Source organism: Tenebrio molitor, chromosome 6 (genome assembly GCF_963966145.1).
Source record: "Tenebrio molitor chromosome 6, icTenMoli1.1, whole genome shotgun sequence".
NCBI classification, from domain to species: Eukaryota; Metazoa; Arthropoda; class Insecta; order Coleoptera; family Tenebrionidae; genus Tenebrio; species Tenebrio molitor.
The window spans coordinates 12,173,561-12,190,417 of record NC_091051.1 but is presented as its reverse complement, the minus strand read 5'-3'; the positions used below and the strand labels follow the sequence as shown (position 1 = coordinate 12,190,417).

Here is a 16,857-nt window from a genome sequence, read left to right as displayed (position 1 = left end):
TGGTTCCACTAACATTTGAAAATAGGATTGAAATTGCAAATTTGCTTACAATGTAAAAGGGCATATTGAAAAGCATTTGATAGGCAATATCGTTGAGGCTTGTAATTTTCGTTTTAATTTCTTTTTTCCTCGAACAGTGCAACAATTACCTACACGTAATGGTAAAAAGTACAAATGGAAACCCTTAAATAATATCCTGACACGTTCGTTATATAATAGCGGTTGTTCGCCTTTTTATTATTGTCCTAGTCCTAGCGTGGCCTCTCATTTATTTCGAAACACCTACAAGTGTTAGTTTCACCCTTTTTGTTGACGTTGACAAAGTGGAAATTTCTCTTGACGTTACTACCTGTTTAAAAAATCAGGCACAATCGATCCTCTTCATTTGATTTTTCTTAAAACTAACAGAAAAACTCACATTTTACTTGTTGATTTATTTATTTAAGAAAAAATATTGAAAAGATGATTTTAGGGGAGGGTGATGAGTAAAAGTCGATATTAGGCCAATTGATATATTTAGTATTGACAGAATCATTTGAATGTTGTACCCTTTCACATAGAAACATATTTATATAGGATTCAAATCACTAACAACAATGTTAGATGGCGCTGGATCTGCAGTTGTATCACTATCACTACAGATGTCGCCGTAATAATGACATTACATCTATACATACATACATAATTACAATATAGTATCATATTATAGAAATGACCTAAGATAATCTCAGACATGCATTCCCATTAAGGGTGTGGCTGGAAAAACCTTTAATGGGAGAGCAGCTGATTTTGAAACTCGGCACAAACCACGAAATGCCATCGCCCGTGTCACCACCAGATGTCGCCGTTAACGTAGCATCGATACTTCGATTCGATAATTTGTGCGGAATTTCTTGGAATTTTTCGCACACAGAAATCTTTCTTCTATTCGTAAAATGTCGTTGTCAAAAGATGTCGATGACAACATCACGAAACCGAGAACAAATTTAAAGAAGCATCAAAACTATAACGCTGTATATACTCAAAGTATCAAAAATAAATTGAATTCGTTTATTTTTTTATTGTTTTAATTATTATCGACTTCGCAAAAGAACGCTAGGATTCGAATTTTGTGTCCATAAGAAAACAAACTAAACAAAGGAACTGAAACCATGCATAGTCGTATCCTTAAAACGCGCCAATTGTCGGTGTTAAAAAATTTCGAAGCGGCAACGCCGGACCTCCGCACTAATACAAAAATCAGTTCTTTTTGATGAAAGAAGATCGCTCGTCCGGCGACACCGCTTCGAATTTTTTTGTAGTCTCGTTAAGCGTTCGGTGTTTAGCCCCACTTCTGGAACAGTCCCATTCGTTGACATCTGCAGTTGGATCCCCACAAATTACATCTACATGAGCTGTTGTAGCAGCAGTCGTTTGGTCGATGGTCGCAGTTTCCTCCTCTTCTTACGCAGGCTCGTCTGAAAAGGTAAATTAAGGAAGAACGTCTGGAAGGAAATTAGAAATCGCTTACAACCACATCAAACAGTTACAGCTACTCTAACACGTAACACAGCGACCTCTACTTGCAGCACACTGTTTCTAAACAGAAACTGAAATCTGCACCTCGTCCTTTCAACACTTACTTCATTAAAACATATTTCTATTTGGAACGATGTGCAAATTTTACAAGAAACTAGCCCTACCAATTGTGATGTGGTTACAAAGATTTTTCTAATTTTACTATTTACTCAGTCAAAAGCAAAATAAAACGTAACAATGATCATGAAGAATATGTTTCTACTTCAGTAGATTTGATTTTGTTCGTACTTGTTTAATAGCTATTTATGCACCAAGGGCGTTACAACGATGATTACGCCCGGAGAACGATGAATCCAGCTCGAGGGCTTTAGCCCGAGAGATGGATATCGTTCGATGGGCGTAATCATTCGGTGACGCCGTGGTGCATACAAGATTTTATTTTTCACTATACGTGTCATTAAAAAAAAAAAATTGGCATCTTTGCAATTATGAATTGATGAGGGCGTTATGAATTCATTACGCCCGCTTATTCTTATTACGCCCGCTTATTCTTATTACGCCCTGTTATTATTCCCCGGTTGTTATGGACATGTTTACGTATTTCGTATCCTAGGAGTTATCATGCAATTATACTAAAGTGAAAAATAAAAGCTTTTTTACGCACCAGTCGACCAAACGAGAGTGAAAATAAGTGTGAACTGTATTCCTTTTATTTAATAAAGGAGAAGCGAAACATTTTAAGTTAATATCAGCATGTTTGAGATTTTGAAACGATAAATACTTATTTAAAAGACGTGAAACCTAAAACATTACTCACATTCTCTAAAAACCAATTTAAAAACAATGTTGTCTTAATATTCTTTATTAAAAAGACATTATCGTCGAGTTTTCAGGTAACGTTCATAAATTAATTTACTCGTCAGGGACTGAAATTGAGACATTCTTTTTCGGTGAAAATCAGTTTACGATGTCAGTATGTGAGATTCGAGACACCCACTCAACTTTGTTCTTTTTTGCTTGTCGTTGTATAAAAATATAATTTTATCTCCTTACTGTGCACCTGAGTTTTCCCCGGTCGAAATTAGATTTAGGCAGACACATCGTCTGCACGAAGAGGTAAATCGCGTGAAAATGTTTGTAGAATAAAATTTTTAAAACATGCACTCCGCCCTCGGTTCCAAATCCAACTTGGTTTACCCAAAGAGGCGTGATGTTTACTTGCGAAAAAATATGTGTAGATAATGCTGTTGGAGATATTTTTTCAGGTTAGGTTGGTGGATGTAAAAGGTGACTAGCGTTTCAACTTATTGCTTTTGAATTTCCTCCGGAAATGTGCCAAGTCAATAGAGGCTACATCCGTTCGGGAAAATTAAAATGTTCATAATTGACTCAAAACACTCGATGAATCGACTCAATGAGAGACAGTATGATATTAGTACTTTATGTCGTGAAGCACTAATTTAACAAATTTCAGAGTTTTAATTGCGTTATTTAAAAGCTGAATAGTTTAATTTTGGAAAAATAACTGTTAATTAACTCACAACATCATTTTAATTAGTTCGGAAGCGTTACAGACTCAACAGCTGAATTTTATGCGAACACTATCTTATATTTATCTTACGCCCTTGATAAACACTGCGATGTTTATCTATTTAGCATTAATTCAATGATAATACATTAAGGTAGACCAAATTCTTAGCATGTAATTCGATAGGTTGCATTACGTAACCAGACAACAATTTAGTAGCTAATTAGCTCTTGCCGAAAAAGCAAAAAGAAAAGTAAGCTTCCAGTAATAGAGATTATTGTATTAAATGTTGCCTAGAAAATTAAAAAAAAACCTTTTTTCTATAGCAGATGTTAAAGTGTGCTTTTATGTATTCAAATCTAAAGATCAAGTAGCATTTTAAATGCAAGGGTAGATAAAGTGCTACTTTAACAGCAAGGGAAGATAAAGTTTTTTTTTATTACCCTAACAACGCTCACACTACCGAGATTTTAAAATGTATTTTTTTTATTTCACTAACAACGCTCTTACTAACGAGATTTTAAAACCTGACACATTTAATTTTCTTCTCGAGGGTAATTAGCGTCTCGACGCTAAAAACTCTCTGGAAGACAAAATACAATTTTATCGTCTTGTATAATAAATAACTATTTCTCGGACCTTATATTTAATCAACTTCATGATAAAACTTTTAAACCAATTTTTTGAAATTAAAAGTTCCCCTATTGTGATCACTTCTTTGTATGAACAGTTTTTTATGTTCGGATTTGCTATTATAACATGTGTAGATGTATATAAAGAAAGACTCTCTAATATGAACACTTCGTAATCCGGACGTAATATCTTTTTATTACGGACAGTTTATAGACCCTCCCGAGTTCAGGGAAGAAAAGTTGCCTCAATAAGGTTCATCAGAATCGGCAGGAAATGATCATTGGAAGAGATCTAGCAGAACTTCTGTAAAAGATAATTTAAGTGGTTTCTGGTAATAGTTATTTATGTGACGCGCTTAGTAAATTATTCTTTACGGGCGCGCTGGCACTTGTGGGACGAGTGACGCAAGGAACGAGTCTCCATAAGCCAGTAAGCCCAGTAAAGATTAATTGCTAAGCGAGTTTCATACAAACTTTTATTTCCACCTTGAGCCTTTAAATTTCGTTTGTTAATTGTTATTTATGTTTATAAAAATTTTGTAATGAAAGGCGGTGGGGCAATTATACCTACGTCGTCATGGTGTCGAGATAAACAACAAAAATACTGTCAGAAGTTTAGAAGTTTTGTGAAATTTGTTGCAAAAAGAAAGAAAAGAAAGAATGGCTTTAATGCCCGATGAAAACTTTAAAGGCGATTTTCTTGAAATGCAAGAAAATAACCACGGAATTACCAACGCTGCAAGTGCGGTTCTCTACTGATTCGTCGAACAAAAAAACGTTGTATTCAACTTGTTCTTGTGTAAATTGGACTTTTTTTGGCACTCGTGGGTCTTTAAAACGCTCATTTCACTTGCGTTTTAATCTGGCCCACTCATACCAAAAAAACGCCCAATTTACACACGAACTAAATAAATAACTATTGATTAATTATTATTTTTTGATGAGCTTTGTAAAGTCTTTACAGGTGTCTTCTACATGCCTGTTAAATATTACAGGGCTCTGCCTGTAACTACCCATTTACTTAGTTACCACAAATGCCTGTAAACTGTCATTTACTTAGAAGGTGGAAATAAAGATATTTACATTTTTTGTCTCAAGAATGCCAGGTTGGAGCGTGATTCTCTCGAATCTTATTTTGTAAAATTTGAAAGAGAAGAGTACCTAATTCTTTACAGTATAAGTAAATATTACAGGTGGTTCTTATGTAAAATATAAAAGAGATATCTTTAGATTTTTTTTAAGTTGCTCTCTATTCTAAAACAAAAAAAGAATGTTATAAAGATAACAACAACAATATCCAAAAGTATTGTGCTTTTAGAAAAAGATTATCAAAGTGGAAATGATTACTAACTGAGAACTGTCAAAAATGTGTAAGGTGCTTGTGTGACACGGTTGTAATGGACAGATTTAACAACACCCATGTCCTATTTCAAGGACAATCAGGCTAAGCAAAAGCAAAGGAAAAGCAGAATTAAAACTCGAAAACTTTCAAGTTTCACAGAAAATTCCAAATATGTAACAGAATTTCTTTTGAAGCAATTTGCAGTGAACCAGCAAGAGCGGACAATAAAATCATATAAATCTGGATTCGAAACATGACATGATAAAAAATTACCCACCGTAGGAGATAATGAAGTTAGGTATATGAAAATGAACTTTTATCGTGCCTTGCTAGCAGAAGTGTGTGGTAGTGGTAAAGTTGCAAAGGAAAGAAATTACTTAGTAAATTCGTTAGATTTTAAATAGTAGCAAATCGGTCAGACAGTGACGATAAAAAGTCTATAAAAATGCAATACGTTTAAGCCTAGTTCTCGAGGATTCAAGAAGTAATGATAGTTGAATAAAGTTGGCACAAAAATGAAGAGCAAGTAAACAATTAATATTGAAATGAAATATGCAATAAGTCGAATGCAATGTAGCTGCAAGTCTGGGTTTCATGTGGATGCTATAATCTAAGAAGAAATAATTTCAGGGAAGTATTAATTTAATTTGAATAAAACATTTTTTGACGATAATTTTGACATAGAAAATTTTTCCCGTGATATAAAAACAATGATTGTCGATTACACCGATTACAACGAACTGCCTCTTCAAGAAAATGTAGAAAGTGAAAGGAAAGTTCAAATTAAATTAGAGAGTAGGTATACATTATGTTGAAGTCCTGTATCGGGATATGGGTTTTAAATTGTTTTCAATCTAGAAATGCCTCTGGAGGAAAATATTATAGCAACTCAACAATGTATACAAATTTTAATCTTGTAACAAAAGTTACGAATGAAATGTTTGCTCCCTTCGGTAGGTATTCATAAGCATAAGATAGAGCTTTCAGAACAATAAATCATCAAGAAAATTTTACACCAGTAAATTGCGATAAGAAAATAAAGACAACCTAATACAGCACCCTGATAGCTTTTGAATTACCAAATGTTTCTTCGTGTTTTCGAACCATTAAAATTTTCAAATACAAACTTACCAACCACCAGTAATCACCACTTGATTGAAAGATCGCTTAGTTAATACAAGACGCAAGTATCGGGTACTCATTTAAATTTATCCTCAAAGTTGGCCTTGAAGAGTCACCACGGATTACAGATCATGGATTTTCTATTTAAATCTAACCACACTTTTTGCATTGTTTGTGTTTTTACTCTGGAGACGGGCGAGTGGTGCATTCACAATCGACTCTTCAACGCCAACTTTGAGGATAAATTTAAATGGACACCCGAGATTAATACGAGTCGATTTGAAACAATTTAATTGATGCAAAAATTCTATTGGCAAAACATCTTACAGATACTACGTAGGTATTAGCGAGACGAAAATCTTCATCATAACAAAGCTCACTTGAGGTTGAATTTTAACGTCTTTTATTAATTTAATTAATTATTTCAAGTAGAGATCTGAAGAGTTTCCAAACGGCCCAGACTGATATGGTGGCACAATTCGATTGGACGTTAGTTTGTTGTTTACTTAACCTTAAAATTACAAGTTTCATTTATTATTTTTTGGATATTCGATTCGAAGTGACATTTCCTATTTTAAGGTTAAGCCTTGGACAAATGAACAACTGATAACTTCCGAACCCGAAGTGGTAGGGACCTGGAACCCCAAGGGAATGATACCTAATTTATCTACTTTGGGAGCGGAGCCAGAGCAATACACAAAATTTCACTTATTCTTTTAAAAGTATAGATGTATTTTGTGAAAAAACTGAAAAGGAGAACGTCGTATTACTAGACAACGATACTCTGTCGCAAAAATGACTATCTTTGAGGAACAATTCACAACAAAGGTTCAAAGACAACTTACCAAAGACCTATCTCGCTCAAACATACATTGAATCGGCTAAAACATCAAACTCGAGCTGAAGCGTGAGTAACGATAGAATAAGACAACATTGCTTTAAGAAAAGGTATTGTCTCTGTTGAAAATTCTAATTAGAGCTTATAACAAAGTTTACTGACAACCAATCTGCAACTAGTACAGCTTACTGCACATCCTACGAGTATCAATGCCACATAATGAAAACGTTTGTGTGTTTTAAATTTTGAAATTAATTCTTTCACTTAATAACGCGAATATTTTATGTATAAACTTCCCTCAAATCTGCTTTGGCGTGAGCGCTGTAAATGAACGCGAATTCCAATAAAAACGGGAAATGATAATTGCTGGATGGAGATTATCCAAACAAAAAAGTGTTCGCCAACATTATTCCAGCGAATTAGCCACAATAAAAAATGTTGGCAAGAAACAAGAGATAAAATCCGCCTCTTCCTATTTTAATATGTCCCACCTTGTTCGCTCGAGATAAATTTGTAAGAAAGTCGGCGCTTCTTTACATAAAATCATCCATTAAAAGCCCTTAAGTAGCTACTCGCATAAAGCTACATTTTCGCCATTGTTGCATTTAAGAATATCTAATTAAAAAGTCTTAAGCTTGACAGAGTTAATTAAATTGGGAACGCGGCTGCATTGTAAGTTAAGATGGCAATTAAATCAGTAGCCGGCCCAATTCTTTGCCCTAAATATGTAATAGAAGTCGGCAAACTTTGGCAGTTTAATTAGTGATTTGTGAGTGAATGGTGAGTCCACTTAAAAAGCTGTCTAAGACAACAAGCATTACTTATAGGTAATTACACTCACTTCTGAGCAGATTGTAACAAGCGATCGATTGCGTTTTCTGTGTAGTCGTCGTCTGAGGGTAGACCTTCATCTGAAACAAAATTCTAATGTAAGCAATTTGAAACCTGAATAGCTCCTGAAAGGATTGGGAGCACCAACAACTTTAAGCAGCAATAACATCGAGCTTTCACAACTCAAACAGCCTTTTTTCGACAGCATCAATAATAATTTATATCTGACGAAGGCCTCCAGGTGTTATCCTTAAAAACCCACGTAAACTTGAAAGACTGAGATTGTGTGATGATGCGACGAATCAATCAGGTTTTATCCATCTTCTACGAGATCGAGCAAAGGTAAAAAGCGACAGTAATAACGAAACTGAACGTAATGTAGCGTTTAAAATTTATTTTCTGCTTCAGTTTTACTCGTGTCGGCCAATTATGCAAATAGAAGAACGAGGTACGTCAAAATGAGCTCCGCAATTTTTCGCAGCGCTTGTGTTCCGACATTATGTCAACAAGTTTTGCATAATTTTCCGGAAAAACTTGTGTTTACTTTTTACAAGGGAATTGGGTTGTTACGGCTTAAAATTAGCCGTGTCAAAAAGAATTTCTTCGTTATTTTGCCTGAAATAACTAGAAATTATCTTAACAGAAGACAAATGTTATTACATATTTGCTAAGTGGTTAAATGGAAACATTTTTTATGTTTACCTTTCATCTCTCATTTATAAAATCCACACAAGTCTGGTTTCTATTAAAATACACTACATGAGTGAAACACTAAAATAATTCAATTTAATTGAATTAAATACAATTCTTTGAAAAGAATGACGTAGAACTGAATGACTTTATAATTTACTCACTCTTTGTATCCATTCTTGACTTTCAGCTTTAAAGTTTTGAAGCATTAGCCTTTTTCCCTTAAAACAAAAAGTTTCAGGAAAACTTTGTAGCCTTTGGGAACACGTTCAGTGGATTAAATATTACTTATTTAATTTTAACTGTTCAATAGATTAGGAAAATAGTAATTAATAAACGAAAGTAAATAGCAAAAGAACTTTTGTTTATCAAAAATAAAAATTTGTTACGGACACTCAGCATATTTAAATTTGTAATTTTTTATGAGTAGGTGTGTCACTCTCGTAAGTCATTATATGGATTTTCTAAAAAAACAGTTTTCACTTCTAGAGTAATTGTTTTTACCAGAATATAATTGCAAATTGCATCAATATTAGAATGGATGCCAGAAAGTTTTTGGTCTGTCTAGAAAATAATATAAATGTTTGGTGTGCTGTGGAATTTGCCACCTACAATACATAACGTGAACTATTGATGTGATTATTTGGCTGCCTATCAGCAAGGGGTTTTTAAATATATATTGTAAATTAAAATTAAAAAAGTTGTGACATATTTCATGTGTTTACACATAACAGTTATCGCACAAAATGTATGTATCTAGTGTTTTCAAATAAAAGAGCCAAAATGTTCATCTTTATGCTCCAGACATTTGATTACTTTCTTTCTCTTATTTTCAAAATGTTCTGCATCAACATTGTGGCAGCAACTCTTGTAAATTAATTTACAGATGCAGTACCAAGTTTATTACACGATGCTCAAAGTGACAAGTACAAACTGTCAGTTGTCAAATTGACAAGTTCAGAAGCGGCGGTAAATCTCTACGATGTAACTAAACATTTGTAATAACCATGTATAATCACCGATTATGTATTACTAAACAATAATAATAAGACACATTTGTGATTGTAACATTTTTATGAATTAAAAAATAATTTGACTGTTATTTCTTAAATGAAAATCGAGAAACGAATTTACTTCTTCAAATTTATCAAAGTTAAATTGCTCAATGAATTATAATTGTTATTGTTAGATAAAAACATTCGTCTAAGAAACTCCAAAAAAGTGTTAAACGGACTAAAAATATTTACTGATTTTTGCTTCTTGTGACAAATACGGGAGGACATTGATTGCATTTTCTGCTTCAGACCTTTAAATCCTCTTTCAACGTCAAGAACATTTTTCCCGATAGTATAGAGGTAATTATTTTACATCAAGAGTGCTCTGCATAGACTCTTTCGGAAAAGTTAATTCAACTAAGGATGTGAAGAATTACGCAAGCACGCCGGCACATTATTAATATTTTAAGACGCTCCTTCAAAGTGGTCTCCAGAGGCCCTTGAAAGTTGCAGGTCATCGAAAGTTATATTTCATCAAACGGAAATTAAATAAGGGAGTTCGTCTAATCAATAACTTCCGTACGAATTGAATTGAATCTTTTACACTAAATTAAAAACTCCTATAAATTTCAAAGTCAGCGGGGATCGTTCGTCACGCTTCAAACTTGTCGAACTTACCCCAATCAAATCTTTCCAGGTGAAAGAATTCCGTCAGAGCTAATTTGTCACTGCATTCATCCAGATTTGATTGGATATCTCAACTTTCATCTCGATTTCCAGGTTAAATCGCTTTAACCTAAATTGTTCCCGGGCAGAAATTTTTCCTCGCACCCACGGTGTCGTCTTATTTGCTTGTTTTAATTGATAAAAGTGGACATTTATTAGAACCCAGATGAATCGAATCGGAGCAGTGTTTACCCAGCAGGAGGGCAACAGGAATTTTCTTTTATTGGCACCAATTCGTCAGGCACGTTCAAACTAATCCTGTTATTGTTGATTATTTTATCTTCTATTTATTTCTCTACAATCAATTGTTGGACAAATCTAATTGCGCGAGTCGTCCACGTTAAACTCGAAGTTCCTTCGTCGCAAATTAAATTAAAATATAACTGAAAGTAACGAGAACTATCGCAGATATAAAATAGAATCAGGACGTTATAAAACATAATTAAAAAAGTTAAAGGCAAGCTTGGTGGTTGTACCAAGTGATAATAAATCGCAAGCCGGTGGCATTTTCCGGCTAAATTGTATAACACGAAGCGAGTTTATGCTCGGGATTATTTATATAACCTTCACAATTTGTTCACAATTTCTTCAAGTCTGTATTTACAACGTTGACAAGAAACCTGATCGTTGATCACATAATAATGATATTTGTGTTGTTCTATTGACACAAGCAAACGAGTTACGTCGTCGTCCTTGTAAGGATGTCACCATCGACTTGATTAAATTTATGAAAATCTCGTCTCTGTTGCAACTTAATTAAGATACTTGTTGGAAGCTGCTGAACACAATTGCAAGCATCTAAATTTCAGAATAGAAACTTGTCGATCTATGCAAATGTGTACCCGTTTGATAAACAGTTCAGGACTGCTGAGGGTTGTACATACATAACATAATGCAAGGGTTGCTTTGTTCCCTTTGTCTCTTCGTGGGTTGATGGTTGTTTACAGCGACCTATGTGAATAAATAAAACGATAAATATGAATCAACAGTGGATTTAATGATTTTTCCCATCATTAACCTTGAGTTCGTTATGGACTTGAAAGGACTATAAATATAATTGTCAAGCAAGGATATTATTTTTATGGTTCGGTGATTATTGGTATTTATCCGAAAAGCTTTTTGTGGAGGTAACGAGTGAAGCTTCTACTCGTAAAATTCCCAAGTTGCTCAAGACAAAATACCAAATATTAAAGATTTCTAATGAAGTTAATTATTAAAGAAAAGTAATTCATTAATATTTTAAAACAACTCAACAAGTTTAATAATAGAAACTGGATCTAAGTGTTAGTTCCGCGTCACAAAGTTTGACGTCACTCTCATTATGTCTACAGTTTGCTTACGAAATAGGAAACAAATAAAACATTTGAATTTTATTTAAACAAAATTACATTTATGAAAAACACAATTTTCTCATAATAACAGAGTCAAATTTTGTAAGTAAGCTAATTATTTAAAATTTTGATAAAACATATTAAGAATACATATCTTAAATGTTGAATGTTTTTAATTTTAGAACTTTACGAATATCTTCAGCTATTTGATCATGAATTGTTATAATTTTTATTTTTTAGTTATCTTATTCACCTAAAATATTAACTTGGAAAATTTCGTTATATGCAACCCAAAATACAAGAAACCCCTAGAACTTGATATTTTGTTTAATTCGAAATAAGTTAGCAATCCAAGTAGCTTGGCGAATAAGATTAATCATGACACTTTCTCTTTATTGAGGTGATGAGCAAAAATTAATATAAATGTGAAAACTGACATGACAGACAATAAGGGCCAGCAATCGTTGATTTAAGTATTACTTTTTATAAATTTAGGAAATTGTACATAGTTTCGGTTGCTCAAAACGAAGTCTCTCGTGACTAACCCTGTATTTTATATTATTTCTTCAAGGGCATCTCATAAATAAATTATTGAAAACATATTTCCATTATCCTGGCCTTATTCAGTAAGGACCATCACATCATACTTATACATTCATCATTAAAGAAATACTAACAAAATTTTCTACATATTATAAGTATGTATGTATGTAATTGAAAATAACAATTTTCTTAAGGCACATTTGAACCGAAAATTGCAGAAACCATTTTATAGATGAATATTTTTTTTATTTTAAAAATTTTCCTTTGCTTCTTGATTTCCAAAAAATGTTTACTAAATTTAAATTTTACATCACTCTCTATTGCTGGAACGTTATAGATGTGGATTGGGGACTTGTCGTTAAGTTGGCACTGCCAGGCAAAGTTACTATAGTATAATTCAGAATGAGTGGCCTCGCGGTAGGTGTTGATTCTCTAAAGCGAGCTTTATGTTATGTCAAAAAATTTTGCGAACATGTGAAACCGTCATTACTTTATTCTGAGGTTATGCGTTACATAATTTTGACATGGTTTTTGCCCACAGCAGAGATACCCCCAGAAAAATAATACACTTTCATAAATGAAAGAAGGAAATTCCAAATATTATAACAAGAAAATAAACACAAAACGATTCCATTGATAATATCAAGGCCAAATTAAAAGCGAAGGTTACCAACAGCATTGAAACTAGGGTATTATTAGCAAGGGTCTTGCTGCCAATATAAATTTGAATTTCCAACGCCTACCGCGATGCCACTTATTCTGAATCTGAATTATAATATAGACGGGCTTATACTCCATTCTTTATCTTGGTGAGTGGTCTTTGGGAAATTTTCAGCCGTCAGGTTGAATTTAGGGGTTTTTGAAAGTTCCAATGGAAAAGTGCGTTGGTAGTTGTTGAAAAATATTTAGATATTACAATAATGTACTTAGTACAAAGACGCCGCAAAGTCTTTCTATTTATTATTTTCCTGGTTAAATTGCTCATGATTCATATGGACCGAGACCACCGACACATAACCTCAAACGTGTCATCTTCATGTCGCATCGTTTTCAAAAATTTTAATAACTTGCTTGGGAATTTCAAAATGTTCTAGACTGGTCACACACTTTCCGGTCAAATTTGATCCGGTTTATGGTTTAAGAATCCAGTTAATTTCTCACACCCAAACTTCTTTGCAACAGCAACATTGCCCGGCACGGGACGGGAATAATGTTCGGTCGACGGTCGGATTGACCGACGACGGACGCCCATAATTTTCATATCGGGAACGTATAAATTTAAGAATCGATGTGTACGGCTTATATATTTACATTTCGCGACATAAGATTGTGAGATTTGGAGATGAATGCTTGACGAAGATTCTGAATTCGAATGACAGCGATGACAGTTAATATTTGATTTACACGACACACAAATTTGGTGGAAAAAGTAAATCTTACAATGCTACCCATGGCTTGCTTGATCGCATCGACCACTCACCAAGATAAAGAATGGAGTATATAAGGTAGGTATGTGGAATTTATGACAGATTTCTCACTAATGTACAGTTCAATCATAAGCCTTAAGCGACCTTGAGTTTGACAATCCACATCTAAAACGTTTTTACTATATATATTTACATATGTAATTGAAAAACTTTAAATGGCAACAGGTATCAAATATTGTATTTTTTAAAAGGTCTTTCTATCGTCATTCAATAACCAAGATATAATTTTTAAATCGGTCGGTGAGAATTTCATTGCGATTATACGAATAATGTGTGGTCCAATTTCTTGTTTTAATCGACGGAGTTAAAAAGACCTTTCAAGAAATATAATACTTGGCCCCTGTTGCCACATAAAAGTTTTCATTTGCTCCACCTTGGGCCGCTACTGAGTGGTATTGAAACGTGTATCCAAAAGATGGCCATTTAGAAATACAAATTGGTCTGTTCAAGGATTTTTGACAAAAATTAACGACATAAATTTAAGAAATTGTATTCCTTAATTGACACCGGCATCGTATAGCATATCATTTATTTATTTATTTATATATTTATCAAATAAAGCTTGCAAAATCGAGTTAGGCCATCCAATAAGCAGTAGAAAATCTTTTGATAGGGGAGTTATACGCAATTTAGAATTTAAAATTTTCCTTTAGGGAATAAAGAATATGTAAATTTTGATGCTCGGGGGTTAAATCAGAACTCAACAAATTCCCTGAGGATTAATAACCTCTATTGTTTCTCCAGATTCTTAAACTTAAGATTTTATCAATTTTACGAAAGCACTTAAGATAAAAATATTTTTTGTTGATTAATAGAAACCGAACGAATTGTAAAATTCACTCATTTTCTTTTGTACAAATTTTTTTAACAACTTCAATACAATCATGTTAGTTTTTATGTACTCTAACTAAGCGCTCCACCACCTTCAGTTGTTACCACAACGTAAAATGAAGTTCTAACCAGCACAGTTACGAACTTAAGTCAAATTTAATAAGTCTGTACTATGAAGATACATCAAGAAATTATTTACGTCGGAATATGTTATGATACAACTACACTGTCTGGAAAATCCAGTCTTGTTTGTTTTGGCATAAATTTCAATGGAGAAGATACCATCGGAATACATATTAGTAAAGTTTATACATTTTCCACATTCAAAAAAGAAGTGCTTTTAGTGTTGCCGCATGAATATATTCCTAAAAGCAAGTAGTAGTTGCTGTAATAGTTGTAGCCAAGGTAAGCATCCTTCGCGAGTATTAAGGCCTTGGTGGTTGTTTGCGACGGCATTTTAAGACAAATACTACGTAAATTAGGGCAACCTCATCCTGAAGAGGTTACCGGAGGAAAAAACGCAAACAAAATATTTCTGCAAGTCCGCAACAAGTACTGAATTGTATTTGTAGGAGAATAATATTTCTGCTGTAAATTCTAAATTTAAAATAAAATGTAAGAAACCCGGCGCCTCCGCCGGATTGCAACAAGTTGAATTGGGCGCATCTTCATAAATATTTTTATGGGACTCACCGTCTTCTAAATAGGGTCCTGCAGTGGCCCCCGGAAGTAGTTCCGCGAGGACCATCACCGTGCAGGATGCCAGTACCAACCAAGTATACTTCATGGTTACGTGAAATAATCCGAACGAAAACCAAACTAAAGACGCTCTGTAGTGTCACAGGTGGATTTTCGCCGATGAATGGGCGTCCTCGACGTCGTGGCGCGGTTATACTGCAGGACAACGCCTCCCCTCCGTAGGGCATGCGTTCCATACACGCGCCCACGACGAGTATTCAGACCTTGTTGCATCCGTCATTCATTAACTGCCGGCCTGACATGTGTCGATAATTACTTTTGGGGTATCGGCGTGACGATTACTTAGCCAATTTGCTTCATAACTTAGCTTAATGCGGACGAGTCGAAAGCGCAAACTTAGCATAGTTTGAGTGCCAAACTCTGATGTCGACGTAATTGCTTCTGATCTACTCCCACAGGAGTTTGAGGTACTTGTCGCCCGATTATTCTATTAATTGGCAAAAATATCAAGCGCCGAGCTTCTAACCCTCCCGGAGTGAATTACTAGACGGATTCGGTATAATTTGCATTAAAATCCCGAATCATGTGAGATTTCAGACTTAAATTCGATCTCGTCCTTAGTAATTTGATATAATTGGGTCCCGGGGTGTTCTAAATATATCCGCTTCTGGATGCAACTGATCATTACACTTGACTTGAGGGTTTTTGTGAAATGGCAAGAATTTAATAATAATTAAACCAGTACCGGCTGGAAGTTTCTGAAACCCTGACAGATGTAGTAAATACCGCACATAACATAGAAGCCACATTCCAGATGTAGATGTGTATATTGCGACAGATTCCTAAACTTTGACACTACCCATTCATCAATTAACAGTAAAATCAATAAATACATTCAATTAATTGATTTTGTACTAGATTTAAGAAAATAAACTAAAATGTTTTCGAAGTTGAGGGGTTCCTTTTAACATGTGATAGTATGCGTTGTTCTAAAGAGTTTTAGCCAAAATTACCTTAGTAAAATGTGTACGGCAATGAAGATACAATAAGTTAATTTTTTTGAAATTTTTGAAACCGGTCCTGCTCAAATTTGCGCTGATTTGTTACAAATTAGAATTGACAAAAAAAAAATCAAAGGAGCATGGACGTTAATCAAAAATACTGAAAGAGTTGTCATCTAATTAGTCGGAATGGCTTTATTATTAGGAAAAGAATGAGCTCACAGATATGTTGCTAATGTATGGGCAATGTTATCACGTTATCAGAATGCAGCTGCGGCGTCCAGAGAGTACGCAGAGCGATTTCCAGAAAGACACCATCCTGGGCCACGTCAGTTATTAATCTAGTACAGCGGAGAAATAGACAGGACCGGACTCAAAATTTTAGAAAACAATAAAAATATACAATCAATAATCTCCGTTAATACAAACAATTTACTAAGAAGATTTAGGCTAAAATTCTTAAGAATAATATATAGTACCTCGTGTTACAAGGAACGCCTCAACTTCGAAAACACCCTGTATCTATAATACAGATGAGTATTACAATATATTTCTTCAGAAAATATTTGTTATCGAGAAGATTCCCTAACAAAATATCAAATAAATATAAAAATGTGTATACAGAATGTCTCAAAAATGCCGCCCAATCTCCTAATATACTTTACAATTTCCTTTTTCCAAGACCCTTTGGGTATTGGAACAACACAGAAGTCCTTCTTTTTAGAGTAATGACCTACCAAAAT

General features: G+C 34.1%; 1 protein-coding gene across 2 annotated transcripts; it reads right to left on the bottom strand.

Moving 5' to 3' along the window:
- Window positions 1-498: 498 nt before the first annotated feature.
- On the bottom strand, window positions 499-15,297 carry LOC138133419 (U8-agatoxin-Ao1a-like). Of its 2 annotated transcripts, none has more exons than XM_069051327.1 (3): window positions 15,108-15,297; window positions 7,822-7,891; window positions 499-1,484 (listed from the first exon to the last, which is right to left on the bottom strand). In XM_069051327.1, the coding sequence occupies exons 1-3, from the start codon at window positions 15,199-15,201 to the stop codon at window positions 1,322-1,324; spliced, it is 327 nt and encodes a 108-aa protein (XP_068907428.1). In that variant the 5' UTR covers window positions 15,202-15,297; the 3' UTR covers window positions 499-1,321. The 2 variants fall into 2 exon arrangements, with proteins under 2 accessions (XP_068907428.1, XP_068907429.1); XM_069051328.1 differs by having other exon boundaries at window positions 499-1,457; window positions 15,108-15,295.
- Window positions 15,298-16,857: the final 1,560 nt, after the last annotated feature.